The following is a 26,938-nucleotide window of genomic DNA, read 5'->3' as shown; positions in this document are numbered from 1 at the left end:
AAATAGACACAACTTTACCTTCATAAGAGGAGAAGAAGCAAAAAGTCATTTTCTTTTCTTTTTTTTTTTAATAATGTGTAATATTTGTGTATCTACAATTGTGTTCCTTTTGTCATTATTTGATTTGAGGCCGTTGTACATTTTGTAAATAGTTCATTCAGTTTATTCTTACTTGATCTGTAAAGTTTATTAATTATTGGTTTGAAAAAATGTAATAAAATTACTTGAATAACAAAAAAAAAGAGAAAGAAACTTATCCATTATGAAATTACAGGCTCAGAGCTTCTAAGAAAAATGTAGCTGTTGCTTTTAATGAAATAAAATATATTGGGGGTGGGAGGACAGCTGATACTGCAGTCTACTGTCTCACTCTTATGAGTACTCTAGATGTCATACAGTACTTTTAAGTAATGACATACACAAAGGAAGAGGACTTCAGGGGAGGAAGCAGTTTCCTTAAAGTATTGATGCTCCTGTCTTCTGTGATTGTTTTTGTTTTGTGCATCCATTTTAACCTGCATGCACTCTATTGCAGGAACATTCACTGGAGCAATAACAAAACTGGCCAGCACAAAGTACTGAAACCCCAAAAGCTTTTTATTGTGGCAAAAGCTGTAGCAAAACAGTCAAACCGGTTTCGACATCCGTGTGCCTTCCTCACTGAACAGAACTACAAAAATCTTTACTCATTTAAATACACATCGCACTCCAATTAATGATTAATTACAATTGCTCATTAAGACCAGGTCTAAACAATCCCCATAATGGTTAAGGTGTTCACCTTACAGACACGAGATGCAGGGTTCAATTCTCACATGGGGTAATTGGCTAGGCTTAAAATGGCCCACAGGGGCAGTAAGCCTAGTACTAATCTATGAACCTATACTATGAACCTATACTTCAATAATCCAGTTGTGTTCTTTAATGTTTAAAACAGAGTGCCAACCCATTTTGCCCTGTCTATTTCCTTTTATTATATCAATAATAGTAAAAGTGAACTGTGCTGTAGTGTGCTGCAAGGTGTGTTTATATAATGAGCTAGAAGCCCTTTTATTTCGAATATCTCTTAAATGTTCAGAAATCCTAACCCGCAGGTACCTAGATGTTTGGCCCACATAAAATGTTGAGCAGGAACAACTGGCTAAATAAGCCAGCCCATGCTACAGTCATTAACTGGAGTGTGATGTGTATTTAAATGAGTAAATATTTTTGTTAGCTATGTACAGTGAGGAAGGCATATGGATGCCAAAACTGGTTTGACTGTTTGCTGTAGCTTGCTATAGCCTTTGGAGTTGCTACAATAAAAAGCTTTTGGGGGTTCACTACTTGGTGCTGGCCAGTTTTTTGATTGCTTCAGGTTTTGTGGGCCTTTGCACCAGCGCACTTGCGGTTTCTGTGTGGGTATTGGGAACATTCACTGGCCCATGATTTGGACTAATGGAAGGCGAGTGTTTGTGGTCTCCAATGATGAAAGGAAACTATAGGAGGATTAAGAGAAACAGCTATGGATTTTAAAATGATTAAGGCACAAAAACAAAGTCTGTTGAGGCTAGGGTACAGAGATGTTAAAACAGCTAATATGTAGAAGATGTATCTTTAAATAAAAAATAGCACTTTCAAGGACACATTAAATCACTTAACAGAAATGGCCATTACAAAGCACAAATGGTAAAGCAAACTAACAGTCTACCATTAGTCACAAAGAGGTAAGTAGTATTGAATCTAACAAATGCTGCACTAAAAGGTATGGATACAGTATTTTGAACATGAGTAATGCAGTACATTTTTTAAATTCACAAATTCTAAATAAATTAAGGGTGCTGCTCAATCACAAGACTCAAAGCTGCTATATTCACAGTTTTTAAACCAATCTAACATCAATTCACTGTTCATACTAGCTGTGTGGAGGTAAGGAAGCACTGTTTACTATGGAATCAAGGTCGAGGCCCTGTATAATTAGTTTCCTCTTTATCCTGTTTTAAAAGCAAAATTAGTCAATAATAGCTGCTCGATTTACAGTCTTAACACAAATGAGCTAACATGTCACCCAGTTTCTACCTGCTAGCCGAGTGGAGGTAAGCAGGCACACTGTGTACTGTTAAAATAATAGAAGCAACCTACGCTTTATAATAACAGCAGCAACATTAGTAGATTATTTGCTAAATCTGAAGGAAATTGAAGCCCTGCCACTTGTTTCAGATTAAAAGAATTTAATTAGTTATAGTACTGGTAGATGGGCTGATATGATAGTACAGCATACATGTATTAATTACTAAAGGCTTGATTTGTCAATGTTAGGCTTCCTTCAGAATGAACTATACTGTGATGAATGAAGTTGCTTTAAGCTTGCCAGAAGAGTCCTCAGACATAGTGCATACAAGGCAGATTGTGTGATAGTGGATCTAGCAAAAAGTTTTTATTTTTTCTTTGCCTAAAGACACAGACACAAAGTTAATAGGCATTGAAAGAAAGTTCATACCTACGGAACTCTTGACAGTCAGGGGCTTACATAACTAGGCGCGAGAAGTCTGTGTGGACTAAAATGCATTCAAGAGGGGGACAACACCCACAACAGTCAGGACTTTTGACCCCAAAAGGGAAGGAGGGCTGAAGCCAAAGGACAGTCGCACCCTAGAGAGTTGGAAGTCATCAGCTGTAGTGATGATTTGAGCTGGACTTGAGTACACAACAGTTTTCTTTCTCCATTGTCAAAAGCCCATGTTGTGGAGGGAACCCTAGATGCAGAGCTTCTAGTTTGACAGAGTGGACTTGTTTCCTGCATTTTGATAATGACATAAGGCTGAATATTGGCAGCGGACTTCCAGATGAAAACTTCTGTTGTGCTGGTGTGGGTTTCCTGAGTTCATTTGACTTGGTGAAAAGCAACGAGGTGCTTGTGTGGGTTTCCTGAGTTCATTTGGCTTGGTGAAAAGCAACGAGTGCGTTTTGTGGAAGTGTTTTTACCAGTTATTCCTCTGACAAGAGGAATCTTGGAAGGGACAGCCATTATTGGAGCCAGTTTGCTCGTATCTGTGGTTTGGTGCTAATTCATGTACTTTCTTTAGCAATGCTGTACAAGAATTTATTAGATTAAAGGGAAGGTGGAGACAGTAGTTGGTCTTGAAGACTTCTTTTCATACTGCATCTATTATTTCTTCAAGGACTGTCCCCATTTACAGGCTTTTTTATAGAGTGTGGGACACAGGAAGGTTAGAGCAACCACCCTGCTAAATGCTCCAAAAACATTTTCCTGGCTATTTTTCATTTGGGGTCCTCATACTGACCATCAACCCCCCCCCCATCAGACTCAAATGTAATTCCATATGGATGGGGAGTCTTCATCAGATTCCACAGCATTAGAGCTATGTACAGAAGCAGTCACCTATGAAGACTTTTTTTTTTTTTGCTCTTGCCAGCATCTTGGCAATGACAGCATTTTATGTAAATAGTCTAACCCGTTCCACTGGGTGGTGATGTGAGTACCTACATTGATATAGGGAATGCATATGGCCTTCTGTCAATTTGCATCATTCTCCTTTACACATAGCCAAGAAAAACTACCACTCTTGTCATACCTGCTGTGACTCCCACCCTTATGATTTTGTCCTTGTCTTCTAAAAAAGATCTTGTCAGAGACCAGACTTTCTGCTGTGGTTCAGACCTGACCAACCCCCTACCCCCAGGATGGAAATCTTCCATTCTTCCATCCTGTGCCATCAAATGCCTGAGCCACTACTTGAGCCTGGGTTACCTGAGCCTTAGTTAGGAATTTTCCATATACAAAACTGAAGAGGTACTCCCGAATTCATATTTAACTATGAAAAAAAGTATCTTCCATTTCCCATTCTTGCTCAAGAAGAAATTTTATGTTCCACTTCCCATATGGCTCTCTCACACAGCCAGTGTTCCCAGCCTATTGAGGGTTGTGGTCTTCACTCCTAGGAAGGGCCACCCTGCTGTGGGTGACTCCAGGCCAAGTTGGGGACAGTAATCTTCTGAATCATAGGGTGATTATACAAGGTGGGGACTGTATAATAATATTAAATTAAGTAGTGGTTTGCAGGTGCTCTCCAGATGCATACATTTCTTAAAAGAACTTCTGAAGTTCGGCCCCCTTTTTTATCTTCTAGTTCTCTTTCCTGAGCCAAGGTGCACTTCTGAGACTTTTTATACCTATATTCCCAAGGAAAATAAAAATATTAGTAGTGGATCTTACTTTATAATGTAGTCAGTGTCTCTTGACTTGTTAAAAAAAAAAAAAATGAAAGGAAGTGAGAGTATCTTATAATCCAGGTGCAGAAGAAATCTGCATGGATGGTGTTGGTGGTCATCTCTACAGAAGCTGACTTTTTTGTTTAAATAGGTGACAAGCAACAGAAGATTCCACTGGTTCTCCTTTAAACATTCAAAAGATCTTCAGATGTGGTGAGTACTTAGACAAGTATTTTTCTTTTATACTACTGAATATTAAATAGTAGTTTGACTTTACTCTGTATTGTCTTCTGATGCATGCAAGAATTTAGTGCAGTCATTGCCTGCTTCTCCAAATTTAGGCAGGGCCGAAGTTGTCTTTGAACTACATCAGCCATACACCTGTTTTAAATGTGCTTTACTGTTTATTCCACTTTATCAGTAGAAAAGCTCGTAATATGTTTACCCTTTTGAATCTAAAGACTATTACATCACATTGCAGTGCCTAGGACATTTTCGAATAGAATAAAGTGGTTTGCCCTACCCACTGGTAGGGAGTTATAGGATAATTTAGTGGTATTAATGTATTATTCTCTGCACGTCTCCTCCTTTGTGACATACGGTCCTGTTTCAAAAAAGTTTAGTTCATGTTAAGGTGTTGAAATTGTGTTCTAGATTTTAAATTGTAATAGCAGTCAACATTTGGCAAGTCTGAACTCAAAAGATTGCAAGCAGGACAAATATTTTATTCGTTTGTAGCTTGAACTCGTATTATTTATACTAAACAGCAGGATATATAAAATGATTGTAATGTAAGCACATGTTTAACTGTTTATTTATACTATACTAGTGCTTTTTTGTATTTCTGCAATCAGAATCTGTGTATTCTTTTTCTTCATTGACCGGTGATGCTGATAAACTCCATATACCTTGAATTACCAGTAACTGTGTAGGTATGGTTAGGATGTAGTGGGCAAGTCCCTCTGTTAATTATCGTAATTGTTGCAGGTACTCAAGTTGATGATGCTAAAGCATTAATAGCAGCCAGTAGCCTCAAGATCCTTGCTTGTGATGACTTGGATGAAGCAGCAAAAATGGTGAGGCAACAAGTTCTCCTGTTTACTACTGCTTTCTTTAATTAGAAAATGTTGCTCAAATAGTCCTTGTTTTTCTTATAAAAGAATATTGAGTAGTAAGGAACTAAAGATGGCAAAATGATGACTAAACTTGTCAAAAAGTATAGTATCGCTCTCGCTTACTAGGTGCTGGATGCCCTTACATTATAGCTAATATATTGGCTAATAACTAAATGCAGAGGGGTAGAGCTGTGTTCTGTTTGTAAACATCCAAGTTATTGACAATTGCCAACACTGCCAGATGGATTATATCCATGATCAGCAGTCTATTTTTATGCTGTATGCTTTACCAGGAGTGCCCTATCTATATGTAGACTTTCCTTTGGTGATAGTAGTGTCCATCCTATTTTAAATACTACCTTGTGTCTAAGGTTGTAGCTTCATTTCTTTAACATCACCATAGCATCTAGCTTTTTTGTTTTCATTCTTGCTGCTATTCTGTCTGGCTTCACAACACTATGCATACATAGGCTGATTAGCTCCTGCTCAAGCAGGAGGCCTGGCACACTCCTATCCCTTCTGTCTCCCCCTATCCCTTCTGTCTCCCAAATTCCTCAGCAGTAACCCACCCCACATCATTAATGTTCTACTGCTGTGTCCGCTTAACCTGTTACCTTAAAGAAAAATCTCATTTTCCTGACACCAACACCACAACCACCACCACCACAATGTCTCGCTGCTAAATTTCCCCCACTGACTTGTAGTAAACTGTGCTAATTCTAAAAAGTTATCATTCCCTACTACAATCACAGTACCACCATCCTTGTGGTAAACTGTCCTATTTGTACAAAATACATTTGTTAGCATTACACCAACAATTACTATGCTGTCAACAAAAACAGGACGTGTTATAACAAAAATTAGTTAATAAAAAAATAGGATCCTTTTACAGAATCAAACCCTTCCTTACACCCATAGCAAGGACCACATTAGCCAGAGCTCACCTAATCTCTACTCTTCTATATGCTTCCCCCATTTACACTAATCTCTCTAAAAACAACCTTAAGAAACTAGCTAAATCTTACTAGAATATTGCTCGATTTACTAGAGGATCCCCATTTAGAACTCACCACTGCCTGAACCTAAGACAACTAGGTTGGCTTGAACTCCCTAACCAGCTTGTACTTCAACAGCTCTTAGACTCACAAGATCCTATACCAACCAACTAAAATACCAATACTCTCTAACCTCATTTCACCATACAATAACCTGAAACATCTAGGTTCTTCTAACAAACTAATGATTAATATACCCAAGCCCAAAAACTCTGCAGGTGACTCCCTCTTTTCCACCTCTGTTGGAAAAATGTGGAAAAAACTCCCCTCTGATATCTCATCTTTATCCTCTCTCCCACTTTTTAAAAAGCAACTGAAAATGCTTCTTAATAAATACTGGCTTTGTTCCTGCACCAACCCTGATTAACTTTCCTTCTTCCTCTCTCATTTCTTCTTACATGATTCTTTCTTTCTCTTCTCCCTATATCCTGATAGCTCTCCCTCTTCATAACATCTGTGTAGATATATGCTATCACATATACGCTGTATGACTTTCATAATAATAATAAAAAAAAAATTTTGTTTTTAATACATCATATGATTACACTTTTAGTTTTTGCTCCTATCATATTTGTGTATTATGTGTATTAACTAGCTCTGTTTATAAATTTTAATTTTGTATTGCCTATTCTCTATTTAATTTGTAATGACTGTTGGAGCTTTTCTCCCCGGGCCTGTACTGAAAATGGACATATATCCAGCTAGACTAGCCCGGTCAACAAATGTAAAATAAATAATAACTTAACATTTTTAAAGAGAGTCAAGCTTGCTGCCATTGAATTTGTTGATCAGTAATGTGCAACTGCTGGGCTATTCTCCAGAAAGTCTATTTGCTGGTGTACTGGGGATTTTTCCTTTCCCTGTGATTGTGACCTCCAGAGTTGGTATATCTAAATAGAAGGGTGGTGGGCTTGCCCCCCCCCCCAAAAAAAAAACAAACAAACGATATGTTTCAGAATGCTGTTAGCTTTCCCTTGATTTTGCTGCTCCTTTGATAATTGAACTCAAATTATTTGTATTTTTATTTGAAGGTGTTTCTCCAAATGAATTAATGTCTTTTTCAGGTCACCCATATTATGCATCATGTTCCCATGCTTGTCACAGTTGTTCATATAGTGTGCAAGTCAGCTAATCCTTCATACGCAACTGTCCATTAAAACTGTAGGATCATTCAAAATGTAAACCTTGACATATGCTTGTAGTTGCAGTACTAATTCTATTGTTTGAAGGTCATAATACACTCATTCTGCTAGATGTCCTTCAAGGATGCATTTGCAGTCCTAACATATGGGTTGTCCTGCCTCAGGCAGCCCTTCGGTCGGCCGGATTCCAAAGTTTGGGTCTGGCCTCGGCTGATGTCGCACTTCACCCAACGTCACAGCTGCTTGGGTATAAAGGCATCAGCCGACGCCATTTTCCTCAGTCTTTCTTGCCGCGCGGTGCCCGAAGCAGAAGCTGTTCGCAAGTGCCGGTCGGTCAGATCCAGAGATTTCTACTACCGAAGACTTCTAAAAAGGTAAGTACCCCGTTGGGGACTCTTTCTTGCCTCAGCCGATGTCAGACAAAGTAAATAAATGTTTAACTTGTGGGAAACAGATACCTCATAAGGATTTCCACTCTTACTGCCTTCCTTGCTTAGGCCCAGACCACGACGTATCAGCTTGTCTAGCCTGTGCTTCCTTCAACCGACGGATGCTTAGACGTCGGTTGGAGTTTGCAGAGGAGTTTTTTGGTCCCGCTTTTGCATATAAAATGCCGTCGGAGACTCCGACTACACAATTAGCTAAAAAGCGCAAGGAAAAGGACCGACACTCGCGGTCCGCGGTTTCGGCTGAAACCACGGTTAGGCCAACCGCAAGTGTCTCGGTTTCGGCTGAAACAGAGTCTTTGGTTCTTCCTTTGGCCGAAAGCATGCCTCCGATAACAGAGGCCTCACAGAGCATGGCTGAATCTGCTACTGAAATTACTGCTACAGAAGCAGGCACCCAGGATTTGTCAGACACTATTCCTTTAGACATTTCTACCCCTGCACGTGGGGCTGCTAGACCCCCTGCTTCTATGTCTATCAAGGCCTTTTCCAGGGCTAAAGCAGCTAAATCTTCTAAGGCCTTACCTGCTAAAGCTCCCTCACACAGGCCTACCTCTAGTTCCCAGATACTCAGCCTGGCTGAGGATCTTATTTCTTTGATCAGGGGATCCCAACCTCACCCAGACAGGGCCTCTCCTCCTCCAGATAAGAGGCCTAGGACTGAACCCCTGGAACCTGTCTCTACAGACTATTCCTCAGATGGCTCAGATATTTCAGACCACCAGGAAGGCCCATATTCTCCTTATGAGGATTCTGATGCAGAAGACTCCATTCCTTCTGCTTCTCCTCCAGAAGAGTTTTCTTTTGGGGAAACCCTACATTCTATGAGGGAACACTTCCAATGGCAGGGCCAGGATTTTTCAGATTCAAGGAAAAGGCTAAGGACTTTTTTACACTTACCACAGCATAGGCCTTTAGCCATTCCTCCAGTACCATCAGTGGTTGATGATGCATATAATGATGCCATTACTGCCCCTGATTCTCTTCCTCCGGCCCCTGCCAAGTCTGACTGATATTACAGGGTCCCGGACACACACTACCACTTGTATAAGGCTCATGTTGCAGACCCAGAAACCATTTCACAGGGCCCTAAAGGTGTGGCAGCTGCCTCTGCCAAAAACCCTCTTCCCTCTGATAGGGAATCTAGAGCATTAGAGAGATGGGGTAAAAAGGTTTATACTTCTGCTACTCTTTCGGCCAGGGCCTTAAACTGTCAATTTCACATGATTCAGTACCAGGAATTTTTGTTAGACCAGCTAAATAAAAAACTGTCCTCTCCTGAACCTATAGACCACAAGTCCCTTCAGGATTTGGTGCATAACTCTCAGCAGGTCAGTCATCATTTCTTAAAATGTGGCTATGATGCACTGGAGGCTTCCTTTAGATCAGCTATGACTGGAGCAGTGATTCGAAGGCATGCCTGGTTAAAAGAACAATCCTTACCAGACCATGTTAAGTCAGAACTCCTAGATGCTCCTATGGAGAAACAAAGTTTGCTTGGCTCCCCTGCTCAGGAGGTTCTAAAGAAAGTGGAAGAAAAAGCAAAATCTGTCCAAACAGTCAAGGATTTTTTACAGGTCCAACCTCCGAGGTTTAGCAGAAATTGGCCTTCGAAGAATTGGTCCTTTCCAGACACCTCCAGAGCACAGAGAGGCAGAAATAGACGCCCAAGAGGCAGAGGTCAATCTAGGGGTGCCTACAGGGGACGTCAGTGGCAACCTGCCAACCAGAGAAGTGCTGCCACAGATGCAACTACAATCACTTCCACAGGACAGACACAATGACTTGGCTCTGGTTCCGCCTACCAGGGAACAACTGGAAGCACCCTTGGCGGAAAGCTAGCCTTATTTTCCGACAACTGGCATTGCATTACAGGAGACAAATGGACTTTACAAACAATAGACAAGGGCTACAGGTTTCACTTCCACACTCTACCAAAAAAGAGAGGAATGCCAAACCTACCACCAAGCCAAAAAACAGAGGCTCAAAGACAAATCAACAACTTACTAAGGATGAGAGCTATAGAAAAGGTACCACCTTTGGAGCAAGGCCAAGGATTTTACTCCAGGCTTTTCCTTGTACCAAGAAAAGAAAATCAATGGAGACCTATTCTCGACTTGTCCGCACTGATCACATACCTCATTGTTCCAAAATTCAAAATGCTGACCCTCCAGCAACTTCTTCCCATGCTGGGCAAGGAGTCTTGGCTGGTGACTCTAGATCTCAAGGAGGCATACCTGCACGTCCCTATAAGACCAGATTGCAGAAGACACCTCAGATTTCTTGCAGGATCAGAGCATTATCAATTCTCAGCATTGCCCTTTGGCTTATCCACTGCGCCCAGAGTATTCACGAAATGCCTGGCATCAGTAATTGCTCATTGCAGGCTTCAGGGAATTCAAATTTACCCATACCTGGACGACTGCCTAATACAAGCGGACAACAAGACAAAATTAACAAAAGATTTGGAAAATGTCATACAACTGTTGCAAGCCTTGGGATACACAGTCAACATTCAAAAGTCAAGACTAGTACCATCCCAAAGGATAACATTTTTGGGTGCAGAACTGGATACATCAACTCAGATGGCTTTTCTCACAGAAGAAAAACAAAAGCAACTTCCAGTCTATTTCATGACATTAACAACACAAACTTAACTTACTGCAAGGAAAGTCCTGCAAGCCCTAGGTTGCATGGCATCCTGCATAATATTGATTCCGCATGCCAGGCTGCATATGAGAAAGTTGCAATGGTACCTAAGGAATGTATGGTCTCAACACAAGCACAGTCTAGAAGCCCAGATTCCAATAATTCCATGCCTGAAACAAGAATTCCTGTGGTGGGCTCAGGCCTGTCAGATGAACAGAGGATTGCCTTTCCACAAACCACATCCAAGCCAGACCATCACCACGGACGCCTCAGACCTAGGCTGGGGGGCACACATGGACGACAAGTGTATACAAGGCCTATGGACCCAAGACCAGCTGAATCTACACATAAATCTAAAGGAGATGCTGGCAGTGAAACATGCAATCCAGGCATTCAGACCATTCCTTCAACAAGGTCAACTGCTGATAAGGACGGACAATACCACAGTCATGTGGTACATCAACAAACAGGGAGGTACACACTCATACCCTCTATGCCGGATGGCAATGGACCTGTGGAATTTGGCCCTGATTCTCAACATTCAACTACAGGCCAGATTTGTACCAGGAAAAGAAAATTCACTAGCAGACACCTTAAGCAGAACTACCACGGATGCTCACGAATGGATGCTGCATCCAGATATCTTCAAAACCATAACAAAGAAATGGGGAATGCCAGAGATAGACCTGTTCGCCTCCCCACACAACCACCAATTGAAGAAATTCTGCACAAGAGCATATCACCCACTTGCCTGGAGGGTGGACTCCCTTTCCTTCAAGCTGGAAAAACCTGACAGCATATGCATTTCCACCTCTTCCTTTGATGTACAAAGTCCTACTGAAGATCAGAGAGGAACAGCCAAGGGTAATCCTGATAGCTCCAGACTGGCCAAGGCAGCATTGGTACCCGCTACTGAGAAGCATGTCTCGGACACACTCATGGCCTCTACCTCTATGTCCCTTACTTCTAACACAGAACAATTACAAGACCCTGCATCCAAACTTGAAAACACTGCAGCTAGCTGCTTGGAATATTGCATAAAACAAAATAAACCAGATTTATCTCAGAGGGTTAAGGACATTATCCTGGAGGCACGCAGACCCTCCACAAGGAAAACTTATTCAGCCAAATGGAAAAGATTCCTCATTTTGAGTGCAGCAAAGGGAGAAAATGTCTCATTGGCAAACATAGCACACATCCTGGAATACTTAGCAGAACTGTTCCACAATGGCCTGTCCTACTCCTCCATTAAGATTCATGCATCGGCAATTTCAGCAGAATACAACATGGATCCTCCTGTCTTCTCTCATCCTCTACTCAGGCAGTTCTTGAGAGGAATCAAAAATGTAAAGCCTCCAAGGAAACCACCTTTACCTACATGGGATCTCTGTGCTGGAAATGTTAACACTTCCCCCTTTTGAACCAGCAGCAACAGCAGACTTACAGTTCTTATCTTGGAAAACTGCTTTCCTGCTAGCAATCACTTCAGCAAGAAGGGTATCTGAGTTACAGGCATTAATGGCAGTACAGCCCTTCCTTATCTTCCATCAGGATAGAGTGTCTCTGAGAACTAATCCTACTTTTATGCCAAAAGTGGTCTCCAGAGTATCATTGAACCAAGCGATTCATTTACCTACATTCTTCCCCAACCCACAGAACAGGGGGGAAAGACTACTACATACCTTGGATGTGCACAGACAATTACGCTACTATTTGGACTGAACTAAGACCAACAGAAAAACTGACCAGCTGCTGGTAGCATATGCAACAGGAGTGCAAGGAAAGCAATTTCAAAACAGACAATCTCAAAATGGATAGGAAATTGCATTAGATTTTGCTACTCTTTTCATGGAAAGACAACTCCTGAAAATATCAGGCCTCACTCCACAAGAGCTACAGCCACCGCTACAGCTTTCCTACGAGGAGTGGCTACCAAAGACATTTTAGAAGCTGCTACTTGGAACTCCGTGCATACATTTGCCAAGCATTATAATCTTCCTTTATACTCCAGATCCCGAGCAGGTTTTGAAACTGCTGTTTTGCAAGGGATCTTAACTACACCATCTTTATCTTAATGCCTCCTCCCCCAGTTTGGCTATGGTATTCTACCCATATGTTAGGACTACAGATGCATCCTTGAAGGACATAGTACAGTTTTGTACCTACCATAAATGTAGATGTCCGATAGGTATGCATCTGCAGTCAGGATTACCCACCCTCCTTCCCCTCTGTGGTATTCCTAGGGTATTTACCCCTCTTTTAGCTAGCTGGGGGAATCTATTATGGTGTATTTGTTTGTATATATGTATATATATATTTTTTTTTTTTGCTCTCTACTGTTTGGAATTATTTGCATTTACCCAAATTTAGCCTTCCTAGAGGGCACCTGGCATCTGGGGCAAGAAACACTGAGGAAAATGGCGTTGGCTGATGCCTTTATACCCCAGCAGCTGTGACGTCGGGTGAAGTGCGACATCAGCCGAAGCCAGACCCAGACTTTGGAATCCGGCCGACCGAAGGGCTGCCTGAGGCAGGACAACCCATATGTTAGGACTGCAGATGCATACCTATCGGACATCTACATTTATGGTAGGTACAAAACTGTACTTTTCCTTTCCTGTATCACAAAAACATTGATGAATCATTTTCACTGCATAGTGCTAAAGGGCTAACAGTTTCTCATTTGAACATCAGAAACTGCTTATCTATAAAGTTGGATTAATCAATGTAACCCTGCTATATTAAGTTTTGAAACCTGGTTAAAACCCAATGTACAAGATATGTTTGCCTTGCTATACCATTTGTAGAAGAAACTGTTTTTAAGTATGGAGAATTGTGGCACAAAATAACATCACTGCACCCTATTCATCCAAATGGACTAAAATAGCAGCTGCAAGCAACAAATCTCTGCACATTGGTTATCTTTACGTACACTGCACATCAGCTGCTAAGACATTGCATACAATCTGAAGTCTAATTAATGGGGGACATCATCTCAGTATTGGGTGATGTGGCTGAACTTTTTGATAGCTTCCTTGTCCGTAAGCTTAGAACCTACGAACCTTAGAATAGTTCCACCACACTTGTATTATCGAGGTTGTACTCTCTTGGAACTTTAATATTCCCTGGTCAACACAAATATAGTTGCACCCCGAATACAACGATCAGGCACTAGGTTTCTCTAAATGTATAATTTCCCAACTAGCACAGATCCATGAACCCCCACCAAAGGCAGAGTAAATCCTTGCAAAACACTGCAGTAGTTTTCTAATAAGTGGCACATTACTCAACGACTTCAGTGACCATAATTCAAGTTATACTGTTGGGAAAAATACACCCCCATCCCCACATACACACTAAAAACAGACTGTAACACTAAGAAACTGGAATACGCTATTAAATAAGCATTAATGTAATGCCTCTGTCAGCAATACACTGGTCAATACTTTGCTAGATTCTTGCACTAGACTATGCTGTGCAGTTCTTCAGTAATACCCTGCCATTGGGAATCGATAAATACAAAACTGTAGTTATCAAAACCCCATCACTCCCATGGAACAGCACTGCAACTAAAGAACTTAATGAAAGCCAAGCATTCAGTTTGGAGAATGTACAAAACTCTTGATAGACACGTAAACTGTACTAAAATACAAAACATTTAAAAATAGATGTCAAAAAAGAAAAAAAATACTACATTCATCTTTAACATGCAAATAAACAACTCAAGAAAATTAAGGGGAACAACAAAACAGAAAGTAACCCACTAAATCTGGTGAATGAATGTCCATCAGTGCTTTTGCCAGTCACTTAGATCCATCATCGATAGATGTTCGACTATGACCTTATCATTACTATACTACCACCCATAAGAAATAACGGACACCTGCTTTCACATTTAGGTCCGTCACTTTGAGCTGTTCTAGAAAATTGTTGCACAAAATAACTCGCATTCTATGGCTAACTTGCCCCCCACTCTTAACATTCTTAGCAAATGCAATCGTATACCCAGCCACATTGCTTGTCAGCAGAAGTCTTATGGAAGGGTACATACCCCTCCTTTTGAAAGGATTCAAAATTACTGCCTTTAGGTAGAGGTAAGCAAAAGAAAAACAGAAAATTGTTGTCTATCCCCGAGTCCTTTCTCCAAAATCCATAATAGTAGTACACATCCAGCTGACAAACTACCTTAACCAGCACAATAACATGAGAAAAAACACAACACTGATCTCAGCTTGGTGATTCCAGTCAAGCAGCAGTTGTTGAATTAAACAGATGTGATCAAGGTTTGGTCACAACTGGTGGTGTCTTAAATTTTCCAAATTATTCAGTGTCCTTGATCATGTCATTTTACAAAGACTTCAGCTATGTTATATGTTTACAGTAATCCAGTGTTTCACAAATTACTTAAAGGATAAGACATGAACCATAACCTGTAATGACTCTCAATCGTAACAAACCTGTGTGTTTCCCAGTTTTCCTTTCTGGACAGTTTTCACCTGTGACCTGCATCTGCACACAAACAACTGTAACTTACACAATATGCAGATAACCCCAGTTATATGCAGTGCCTCTAACATAGCTTAATTTGTCCATGCAACAGTCTTAAAGTTTCTACTAAATGAGAAGGGAACCAAACCAATGATTTTCAACCACAAGAATACAACAGATGTTCTTCGTGCTTCACTGTTGTAGTCATTACATTTGTGTTAACTGCCTGCAGGTAGCCCTCAGCCGGCCTGAATATCAAAGTCTTGGGTCCTGCGTCGGATACTCTGTCTTCTTCCATGATGTCAGGTAGTCAGGGGTATAAAGCATGCAGCCGGCGCCATTACATCAGTCTTTCTTTCCACGCGGTGCCCGAAGCAGAAGCAGTTCGCAAGTGCCGGTCAGCCAACTCCTGAAATTTTTGATGTTAAGTTGTCAATCTCGCCTTCATTCTTGCTGGATGGGTTCGGAGTCGATCCTCGGCTCCGACTCGGCACTTGCTAAGCTCGAGAGTCACTTTTACCAGCTCGAGGCAGCCCCATATCCCATGATGCAAGGCGGTAATTACCCAGATCTCGTTTGCCGCTTCGCTAATGAGGTCATCCTTTTTACCAGCTCCTGGTAAGTGATATTTTTCTAGCTATTTGTCACGATTTAGGTGTCTTAAAACCCTCATTTTTAGTCCTTTAGTCTTCATTCAATCCTTCAGTGTACTTTCACTTAGCTCCATACCCTTTTTTCCCCTAGTTCTCTTAGTTTAGTTTTTCGGGCCTTAGGCCTTTCCCACCCTCACAGTTCCTGTCAGGATTTCCCTCAGGTGTGCGTGTGTGTTGTCACTGTAATTTAATAACTAATTTTGTTAGTTATTAATAATTTTTTAGTTGTTAGTGTCTTGGTTGGACTGATTGGTGTGTGTGAGTGTTTTAGGACCGAGATATGTCCAAAGATACTAGAGTCTCAGGTTTCAAGTATTGTGACTCGTGCTGTCAGAAGAGGTCTCTGACAGACGGTCACACTTCTTGTATTTATTGCCTGGGACCCCTACACCTGCAGGACTCCTGTGCTATATGTCATTCTTTCAGCCAGAGAGTCCTGCAGGAACGTAGAAATAAGTTGATCCTTAGGGGTCTTCTTAAACCAGAGAGCTCCCCGGCTAAAGTCGGCTCCGGGAAGTCCTCTAAGCCTCTCAAGACCCAGGCTTCGGTGTCCAAGTCTGAGGTCTTGGTTCCGACTCCGCCGGAGTCGACATCGCCTCCGTCCGGAACCGATCCTTCTTTGTTGGAAGCTTCTGTGCCGGCGCCGATACCTTGGCTTCAGCACCTGTGTCGGCTCCGTCTGGAGCCGACACCCCAGCGTCGAAGCATGTCTCTGCTCCGGCTGGAGCCAAGATATCTTTGTCTCCTCTTGGAGCCGACAAGTTGTCTGCTCCGCCTGGAGCCGAACGTTCCTCGGCTCCGATGGCTCCGTCCAAAAAGAGGTCTAGATCTCCTTCTTTGGAATCTATTCACTTGGCTCCAGCCTCTCCCTTGCTTTCGGAGCGGAGCCATCGGAGCCGATCATCGAGGTCTTCCAGGCTCTCAGACCACGACTTAGAGAGAGTGGTAAGTAGGCTATTAAAGTCACAGGCACTAGCCCAGATGCTCCATAGCCCATCTCATCAGATGTCAGCTATTCTACATCCCCCTGAAATTCCTCCTTCGACTCTCCTACAGAGCTCTGAGCCGGAGATTATTGGTACCATGACTGTTGCTGCTTCGGAGCCGATGCCACACCTTTTGGCTCCGTCGTCCTCTACTCCTATCTCCTCCTTGAGACCTTCTTTGGAGGGATCCGGGCGTCTGGCTTCCCTGGTTGGTTCTGAGGGGGCGAGTGGCATCGGACCCTTGTCCGACCCCGTTCTCCCTCTCGGAGCTTCGGCCTTGGTGAGCTCGGCCTCGACATCTGTTTCGGAGCCTTCCTTTTCGGTGGGACCAGGGATCCCTGTTTCTTCGGAGCGGGATCTCTCGGCCCTTCCTGGGAGGGGAGCCTTTGAGGTGACGAGGAGTGTGCTAGCCCCAGAGCTTAGCCAGCAGTCGGTTCCTTTAGCTCCTCCCTCTACGGTGCCTGTAGATGCCTCTTCCCGTTCTCTTGCTCCCGGACCCAGAGATCCATCGCCCCAGGTCTCCCCATTGGGAAGAACTTCCTCTTCCGAGGTTTCTCCTGATCCCTCAGGTGAACCCCCGCGTAAGAGGACTTGCAAGAGGAAACACTTAGACTCCCCTGAGTCTACAACCTCGGATACCGATTTAGATGAGTCGGAGGGGTCCCCAAGATCCCCCTCTGAGGATGTCTCCTTTTCAGACATCCTTGAGCTCCTGAAACAGAGGGGGAACTGGCCCTCCATTAACCCCTCCGAGGATGAATCGGTATACCTGGAGGCTTTTGGATCTCGACCCTCCACCTCCTGGGTGTCTCCGCCTTTCGACCCTCTCATGGAGGTCATAGCTCGAAAGGCGTGGGCATCTCCTGATTCGGTGGAACCAGTCCATAGGAGACCTTCAAAATTTATTACGGCCCCCGCAGAAAAGCAGTTTCTTACTAAAGGTGTCCCGGTTGATGCGATGGTGGTGGCGGCCGCCACTAAAGAAGGAACTTGCAGATCCTTCCGTACCAGTCCATCCTCCTAACAAGGAGTCCAGGACTATGGACAGGTATGGTAAGCGGATGTTTTCCTCAGCGACCTTTGCTATGCGTTCGCTGAATTATTTATGTCACTTCACCAGACTTCAAAGGGACATCCTCAAAGAATTAGGTGAGGCAGCAGGGGCTCAGGAAAAGATTGCTTCTCAGCTGGGAATTCTTAACTCCATAACCAACTCCTCCATGCGGCTCATTTCTTATGCAGCCGATGGGGCGAGTAGAGCTGCAGGCACAGGAGTGGCTCTCAGACGTCCGTCCTGGATGCGGCTCTGTAATTTTGCAGACCCCTTTAAGGCGTCCTTCACAAACTCTCCCTTTGATGTGTCAACTTTGTTTGGCCCTCAGGTGAAGGACACGTTGACCAGGTGTGAGCAAGACAGCAAGACTCTTTCTGCCATAGGAGTCCGTTTCTCCACCCCTTCTCGGCCTTATCCCAAAGGTCAGAAAGGGGGGAAGATGTGGTTCCGAAAATCTCAGGGAGTCATGCCGGACGCATGTGGTCAGGTTATCCCCAGAGGCAGTGGGGGTAATAACAATAGACGCCGCCCTAGGGGCAGAGGGGGTCCGCAAAACCAGGGCAGTAGAGAGCCACTCTCTGACAAGCCCTTCCAGCATCCCTGAGGTGTTGCCCGACTGTCCACCCTTAAATTTGTCTTTGCTTTGGCTCATTAGCAGCATTACAAAAGAACTACCTGCTCACACCCTTGTTCTCTCCCTCCCCCTTCCCTGTTTATTACCTTAAGCCAATCCCAAAGTTAATAATTATTACCTGTGGCAGGCACCATTTTTATAACTACAACCACCCTTTGTCACTGTCATATGTTCATTTATCAGTTCACTTAGTTACCCGATTGTTTTCAGCCCCCTCATAGGAACAACTAACAGGGTCTCTACCTGCTTTGCTCCCCACCCTGCCCCCTATTCCCTCCCACCCCAGTGGTCCTACCTTTATTAAATTCACAAACCCTTCCCATCTTTCCAATAGCCAACCGTAACACTAAACCCAACACTACCTCCTCCGTCTTCCCACTACTATCACTCCTCCTCAGCTAACATGTATAAGCATACGTTACCTATGCTCACTGCATGCACTCTCCTTGCATATCTTACATCCTACCAAAACTCCATCATTCCCCCACTCAACCACTACCACTGTACTACTACTCACACCACCACTCATGTCTAGCCCTCACTCAACTCCCCTCCCATCAACTCAAGAACCATCCCAATGCACCATCCGCATATTCTACCAACTATATTACTCAAACATAAAGCATCCCTACAACTTAACATAGTAACCCTCCCACCATACCTATTACCCACAGAGCACAATCATAAAGTTTCCCTAATAAATAAGCACATTCAAAAACTGAGAAAACTACTAACCTCATGCATATCAAAACTAGCCCTAAGTGGAGACATCCACCCCAACCCTGGCCCTACCATCTCCAACCCCAATCCTCATAATCAGTCTAGAAACCACAACTTCTCCCATATCATAGCCAATAGAAAGCCAAGTGACTTCCTTCTACTACGCCTAAATATTAGAAGTATATCCAACAAAGTCCATGAACTCCATGCCACCATAGACTTTTACACCTCAGATATAGTCATCCTGACAAACCTGGCTAAAATCTCACATTATCCGTGAGCAAGTCCTCCCTACCAGTTATGGCATACTAAGAGTAGACTGGCTCAACAAGAAAGGAGGCAGTGTAGCTATAATATTTAAACAGTATCTAAACATCCAGATCTTAAAATCATCAGCTCCACAAATAGGCAATGAAGAAATAATATATACCAACCTCAAAATAAACCAAAACAAAACCATCAACATAATTGGATGCTACTTCCCACCTGGCCAAAACATCCCTCCACTAGAAAAACCCCTCAGCTGGTCTACCCATCATCTCCCCCAAGAAACTATAATTTTAGGTGATTTCAACATTGTCTGGCAATCCTGTTCTGGCAACCATCCAACCCATCATGTGAACCTTCATGGCTTCACCCAACTAGTCCAGTCACCAACCAGGATAAATAAAAACTCCAGTAAGCACTGGATTGGATACTAGTCAGTAAGAGCCCCCAGTCATATAAAATGGCATCCTCTAAAGTAAGTCAGTCTTGATGACGCAGTTAAAATTTTTAACACTTCCTTCCTGAGCATCCTTAATTACCATGTCCCCATAAGACTTTCCAGAACCAAAGCACAACCCTCCCCATGGCTACAGAAAACCACTAAGTCAGAAATGAAAAACTGGGATAAAGCCTGGGAGCACTGGCGCAAAACCAAAACCCCCTCAACTAGACAGAAATTCCTAGAACTACGCAATAGAGTCAAAAAGCTAATAAAACAGGAGAAATTCCATTACTACCAGTCTGCCCTAGACTCCTCCCAACACATCCCCAAACAATTCTGGTCCTCCATAAACTCCATCCTCCACCCAGGTAAAGTCAGTACCCCTCTCCTAATATCCTTCACTTCTCCGAAAATATTGCTACCTCATTCAACACACACTTCACACAAACCATACTATCACTAGATAAACAACACAACCCCCTCTCCTCCAACCCACACCTTCAACTAGTAATCTCCCCACTGTCTTCTCTTTTTCTCTGGTACCTACCTCCAACATAAAAAAACTCTTAACTAAACTTAAGCCCACCAAATTAGCAGCAGACAACCTCCCAAGTGAATACCTACAAATTGCAGCTGATGCTCTGGCCTACCCGGTACCATCTTGATTAACTGATCTCTGTCGGAAAGTTACGTTCAGACACTGTGGAAAGTATGACGTATAATTCCCCTCCACAGAACTAACCAATTACCACCCCATAGCTATTCTCTCTCCACTCTCCAAAATATGAGAGAGATGCATTCACTCTTGGGTCTCAGAATACCTCCTTACTAACAACTTCTTTTCCAGTACTCAGCATGGTTTCCGACCAAACCATAGCACCACCACTGCCTTACTCTCTATTACTAACACTATCCTTCAGCATAAAAACAATGGCTATTTCTCCTCTCCTACTTTCCTAGACCTATCTAAAGCATTTGACATGGTCCCACACAAACTCATCTTTGTCTTCAATAGCCTGTCTTTCCCAATCAGTCACCAACTGGTTTCAGAGTTACCTGTCTGACTGCCAACAATCCATTGTATGGCAGAATGACATAACTCCCCAACTACCTGTCTCTATAGGGGTTCCCCAAGGATCCATCCTTGGACCGCTACTTTTCTCTGTTTTCACCAATAATCTAGCCTCTGCCACCAAACATGGTAGACGCATACAATACGCAGATGACTCAACCATCATCTCCTCAGCCCAGTCGCTACCCAAACTGCAAAAAGTCACACAGGAAGCCTTTTCCTCTGTTGAAACTTGGTTATCCAGTGCTCAATACTCAACCCAAACAAAACTAAACTACTCATCTTCCAACCCACCAAACTTACTCAAAACAACTCTCAGTTTAACATCACAGCAAAAGACAACACCACTATACACCCAACAGAATGCACCAAATTGCTAGGAGTGGAAATAGACAATAAACTAAAATTTGACATTCACATATCCATGACCATAAAAAAAGTCCACAAAAAACTGGGAGCGATCTACAAAAATAAGCAACTTCTCACCAAAGCAGCAAATATTTCAGTAGCAGATTCCCACCTTATCTCCACCCTACTTTATGCCTCCCCAATATATACCAACCTAAGGCAATGCGATCTAAACAAGCTAGAGACCTGCTACAACAAAGTCGCCAAATTCACCACAGGGGCATCCTACCGTAGTCACCACGGTCTCTCACTTGCTGAACCTGGCTGGCTTGAACTCCCTCACCTCCTGTGATTTTGCTGAGCCCTTCAAGTCCTCCTCCTTCACTGCATCTTTTAACAGAAGTTCCACGTTTGGCCATAAATTTAAAGACACACTCCAGGTGTAAGCAAGATGGTAACATCCTGTCTGCAGTGGGGGGGGGGGCATTTTTCGACTACTCAAAGACCCTTCTCTGGGAATCAATGGAGGTGGTCAGAAAATGTGATTCAGAAAGTCCTAGGATCCTTTCCACGATCCACATGGAGATAATTCCCCCAAGAGCAGAGGGGGAGACTCTAATGGAAGACGTTGCCTACGAGGCAGAGGAGGCCCACAGAACCAGAGGTCCAGAGAATCCTTCTCTGACAAGACCCTACCAGGGCTCCTGAAAGGAAGCTCGATTGCCCACTTCTGGAGGTAGTCGAGGGTCGTTTTTCCCTGCACCAGAGAACCTGGCTAAACAATACAGAACACATGTGGGTGCCGAGGATTATTACCAGAGGTTATACAATTCCCTTTTTTCCTACCCCCTGCTTCAACAGGAAACAAAATTCATGACATTCCACCCAGTCCGAGGAAGACAGCAGCTCTGAAAGTAAAAAAAAACTGCTAGGAAAGTCATCTAAATGGTCTCCCAGACCTTCGGAACTTACTCAATATTCTTTTCACTGCCAAAGAAAGCAGGAGACTGGAGACCAGATCTTGGCAATCTGAACAGATTGGTACAATATACAAAGTTCCGGATGGTCATGGTTCAGTCTGTTTTGCCTTTCCTGCTCAAGGACGACTGGATGTGCTCAATAGATCTTCAGGATGCGTACAGTCACATAAAAATGAACAGGCCATCCAGGCAATACCTATGCTTCCAGCTGGGAGCCAGTCATTACCAATTCAGAGCACTGTCCTTTGGTCTCACCACAGTTCCCAGGGTGTTCAAATGCATGACAGTAGTAGTGGCTCAATTGAGACTGCATGGATTCAGAGTGTTTCCTTACCTGGATGACTGGCTCATAACTGCTCCGACTAGGCATCTGCTGATCAAAGCAAGAGATTATGTATTCCAGTTGTGCTTTCACCTAAGTATTACAATTACTCTTAGCAAACCTCAACTAGAACCAACTCAACTGCTAGAATTCATAGGAGCATTGTTGAACACCTTCAGTGACAGCTTCCCTTCCTTTGTCAATGGTGAAAATGATTCAATTTCAAGTCCAAAAGATAATTCAAAGTTCCTTGCTGCTATCCTGACTGATTTTACAGGTTTTAGGGTCGATGTCTGCTGCCATAATTCAGATTCCACTGGCAAAATATATGAGAATTCTTCAGTGGACCCTGGCGACTCATTGGTCCATCCTGTACCATCCCCTGTCCTCTCAAATCAGAATAACTCAAGCATGCAAAAGATGTCTTAAGTGGAGGATTTGCTCAGAACAAATTTTGCAGGGCTAGCCTATACTTACTCACCCCCCAAGGCCATAGTGGCCATGGACACATCCAAATTTGGTTGGGGGGCACCTCTTGGGAAAGAGTCCAAGGAATCTAGTTCCAGAAGAGGCCAACACACACATCAGTGGCCTAGAAATGAGAGCAGTCCTAGTATTGCAGGGTTTCAAAGACACTCTTCCTTCAGGAACGATTATGATTCAGACAGTATGTCAGTAATCTGGTACCTCCACAAACGAGGAGAAATCAGAGCTTACCTCGTATGTCCAGAAGCTCTGAATGCTTGGCAATGGCTGATCTTGCCCAACTGATTTTTGACAGCAACGCACATTACATTCCGGGGAAGTCCAGTGTGATAGCTGACATGTTGGACACGTCCATCCTATTAACCAAGAGTGGTCGCTCAGCAAGAAAATGGTGGAGAAGATATCCCATCAATGGGGCAAACCATGCTGTGACCTCTTTGCATCTCCTCTCAGCAACAGTTGCAGCAGGCTTTTCGCCCTGATCCCCCCACCAGGGGATTCACCAAGAGATGCTGTCCTCCACAATTGGCCCCATCTGTTCTACACTTACTACACTTAATGTGGTTCAAAAGATCCCAGAGAGTTTTCCAGGACACATGGAATGATTCCTTCCCCAGGGGCAGAGGGGGAGGTAACAATGATGGTGCTGCCCTAGAGGCAGAGGGAGCCTGCAGAACCAGGGTGACCGTGATTCCTTTCGCGGATGCCCTTATCAGCGCTCCTGAAAGGAGGACCGGTTGCTGTACTCTGAAGGCAGTCAGGGGATATTTATCTATGTACCCAGAAGCCTGGCAAACTATCACAAGAGACAAGTGAGTACTAAGAATAATATCCAGAGGATATTCCATTCCCTTTTCCAATCCTGTTCCACAGATCAGAACAATCCCAGATGTTCCACCCAATCGTAAGGGAGCGAACAACTGTAGAGATTCAAAAGTTGCTGCACAAAAGAGTCATCCAAGAAGTCCCCATAGACCAAATAGGATTCGGAACTTACTAAAGATTCTTTTTGGTGCCAAAAAGAACAGGGGACTGGAGGCCCATATTAAACCTAAGCAAATTAAATGAATCTGTTGAGAAGTGAAGTTCCGAATGGTGACACTGCAGCCTATACTTCCCTTTTTAGGGAAAGATGATCGGATGTGCTCAGTAGACCTTCAAGATGCTTACTACCACATAAAAATGGACAGGGCATCAATAAGGTATTTGTGCTTCCGGCTGGGAGCCAGTCATTTATCAGTTCCAAGCCCTGCCCTTTGGTCACACTACAGCCCCCAGAGTGTTTATCAAATGCATGGCAGTAGTCACTGCTCACCTGAGGCGTCTAGGATTCCGAGCGTTTCCCTGTCTAGACGACTGGCTCCTGTCTGCCATCACCAAGCATCTACTCCAACAATCCAGGGATCTGACTTTGGGCGTTTGTGCTCAGTTGGGTATTACAGTCAACTTTCAAAAATCTGCCTTGTTGCCCTGCCAACATGTTACATTTATAGGTGCAGATCTAGAAACCGCTTCTATGGTAGCACGTCTTCCAACAGACAGAGTTGCAGCACTCAGACAGCAGATACTACTTCATCTTCTTCCCAAAACCAAGGTGAAAGCAAATATAGTGCTAAGATTATTTGGGGCAATGGCTTCCACAATAACACTGGTTCCTCTTGCCAGAATGCACATGAGGATCCTTCATTGGCTGTTGTTCTCCCAATGGTCACTTCAGGAGATTCCTCTGTATCATTCGATCAGGATAACGGAATCATGCAAAAACAACTTAAAATGGTGGATACACTCCAGCCATGTGACCATAGGGAGACCCTTTGTTCCACAACAACCCATAGCTGTGGTGACTACGGACGCTTCCCAGATAGGGTGGGGGGGCATTATCTGGGGAGAACAGCACAAGGTATAGGGCAAGAACACTAGTCTTACTTGCATATAAATGTCCTAGAGATGAGAGCAGTGCTTCTTGCGATGCAGTCAGACAGTATGTCTGTGGTTTGGTACATGAACAAGCAGGGTTTAACCAGATCTTACTCTCTGTCATGAGGCCCTAAGAGTTTGGCAATGGGTACTTTCTTCCCAGTGCTTTCTAATAGCAACGCACATTCCGGGGATGTCCAGCATGATTGCAGACAAGCTGAGCAGGGCAATTTTAATGTGTCACGAGTGGTCTCTCAATCAGAACGTAGCGGAAAGAATTTTCCAAATATGGGGTCTGCCTTGCTGTGATCTTTTTGCCACTCCCATGGATGCCAAGTGCAGCAACTACTTTACACTAATCCCCCCTCTGGGGGAGATACTGAGAGACAGTTAAACATATCTTGATGTCCTCTCATAAAGCTTTCACCAGAAAACTGTATTCTAGCAAATGGAAAAGGTTTTCCCTCTGGGCTCAAAACAGGAACAATTGACCCTTTTTCTGTGCCCATTCACTCTATTTTGGAATTTTTGGCAGAACTCTTCCAACAGGGTTCAGCTGCAGCAACCATCAGAGTGCAACTTGCAATCTCAAATTTCCACATTGGTGATCCTACCTCGAACTTAATGTCACACAGGTTGTCTAAAGCCTTCTTGAAAGGTGTCACCTTATTAAGACCTCTCTTTAAGAGGAACCCCTTTCTCGTTGGGATTTAATTTTTTTTCTGTCTCACCTGATGTTACCACCTTTTGTACCCTCCTCATCTTCAGACCTCAAGTTCCTTTCCTAGAAGACCATTTTTCTTGTGGCTGTAACATCTGCTAGAAGAGTATCAGAGTTGCAAGCTCTGTCTATCAAACAGTCATATTTGGTATTTCATAAGGATATGGTATCCTTGTGATCTAATCCATCCTTTTTACCTAAAGTCTCTTCAGCTAACATAAATCAATTTATTGAGCTTCCAGTGTTTTTTCCTAATCACAGCAACAAGGCAGAATACAAATGACATCAACTGGATGTGCACAGACAACTCAGATTCTATTTGCATAGGACAAAATATTTTAGAAAATCTGACCAGTTGTTCGTATCCTTCTCAGATGCAAAAAAGAATAGCTCAGTTTCAAAAACTACTCTTTCCAACTGGCTCTCAAACTGCATTACATTCATCTATACCTCAATAACAAAGATTTACCATTTAAGGTGAAGGCTCATTCCACTAGAGCACTGGCTACGTCTTCTGCCTTTCAGGCCAGAATTCCTATGGATAATATTTGTACAGCAGCTACCTGGGCCACTCTTCCTACATTTATCACACATTACAAAGTGGATTTGGCGTCCAGGGACAGGGCCACCTTTGGTTCCACTGTGCTTAAAGGTGTACTCTCGTGAGCCACCCAGGGAATAGGTGCTAGGGAAGCTGTCCCATCATTGTAAGAATGAAGGCGAGATAGGACAACATAACATAAAGAAGTTATGTACTCGCCATAACGTTCCATGTTTGTTGTCCATCTCGATGTTCATTCTTACGAACCCTCCCTCCTCCCCCCTTCCAAAGACTCCTTGTGGACCTGGTGGATGTTTACTACCTTCAGGAGTTCCTTGCTTCAGTTTGTTTCTCCTTCCATTGGGGATAGCATATATCTGTGTGTGTGTGTGTGTGTGTGTGTGTGTGTGTGTGTGTGTGTGTGTATGTATATATATATATATATATATATATATATATATATATATATATATATATATAGTTATTTACAATTCTTTTAGTAGTAGCAGCAAACAAGATCTAGGGCGTTACACCACTGCATTATGGGATACGTACTTGCCACAAGCCAAGTGAGTCTTTCAGCTGTGTATTCGTCAGAGTCGAGGATTGGCTCTGAACCCATCATTGTAAGAATAGGCGGCGAGATGGACAACAAACACAGAACGTTATGATGAGTACATAGCTTTTT

The 26,938-nt window shown here is 43.2% G+C and overlaps 1 protein-coding gene across 1 annotated transcript in view; it reads left to right on the top strand.

Annotated features, from left to right (window-relative positions):
* Window positions 1-26,938, top strand: part of SUCLA2 (succinate-CoA ligase ADP-forming subunit beta) — a 730,522-nt gene that overhangs the window by 689,996 nt on the left and 13,588 nt on the right. The window contains exon 10 of the mRNA XM_044071591.1: window positions 5,200-5,288. Coding sequence (XP_043927526.1) covers window positions 5,200-5,288 — 89 coding nt within the window. The remainder of the gene's footprint in view (window positions 1-5,199; window positions 5,289-26,938) is intronic.

This window comes from Protopterus annectens, chromosome 5.part0, assembly GCF_019279795.1.
Source record: "Protopterus annectens isolate FY-2018-M chromosome 5.part0, PAN1.0, whole genome shotgun sequence".
NCBI classification, from domain to species: domain Eukaryota; kingdom Metazoa; phylum Chordata; order Ceratodontiformes; family Protopteridae; genus Protopterus; species Protopterus annectens.
This window is presented reverse-complemented; position numbering and strand designations above follow the sequence as displayed.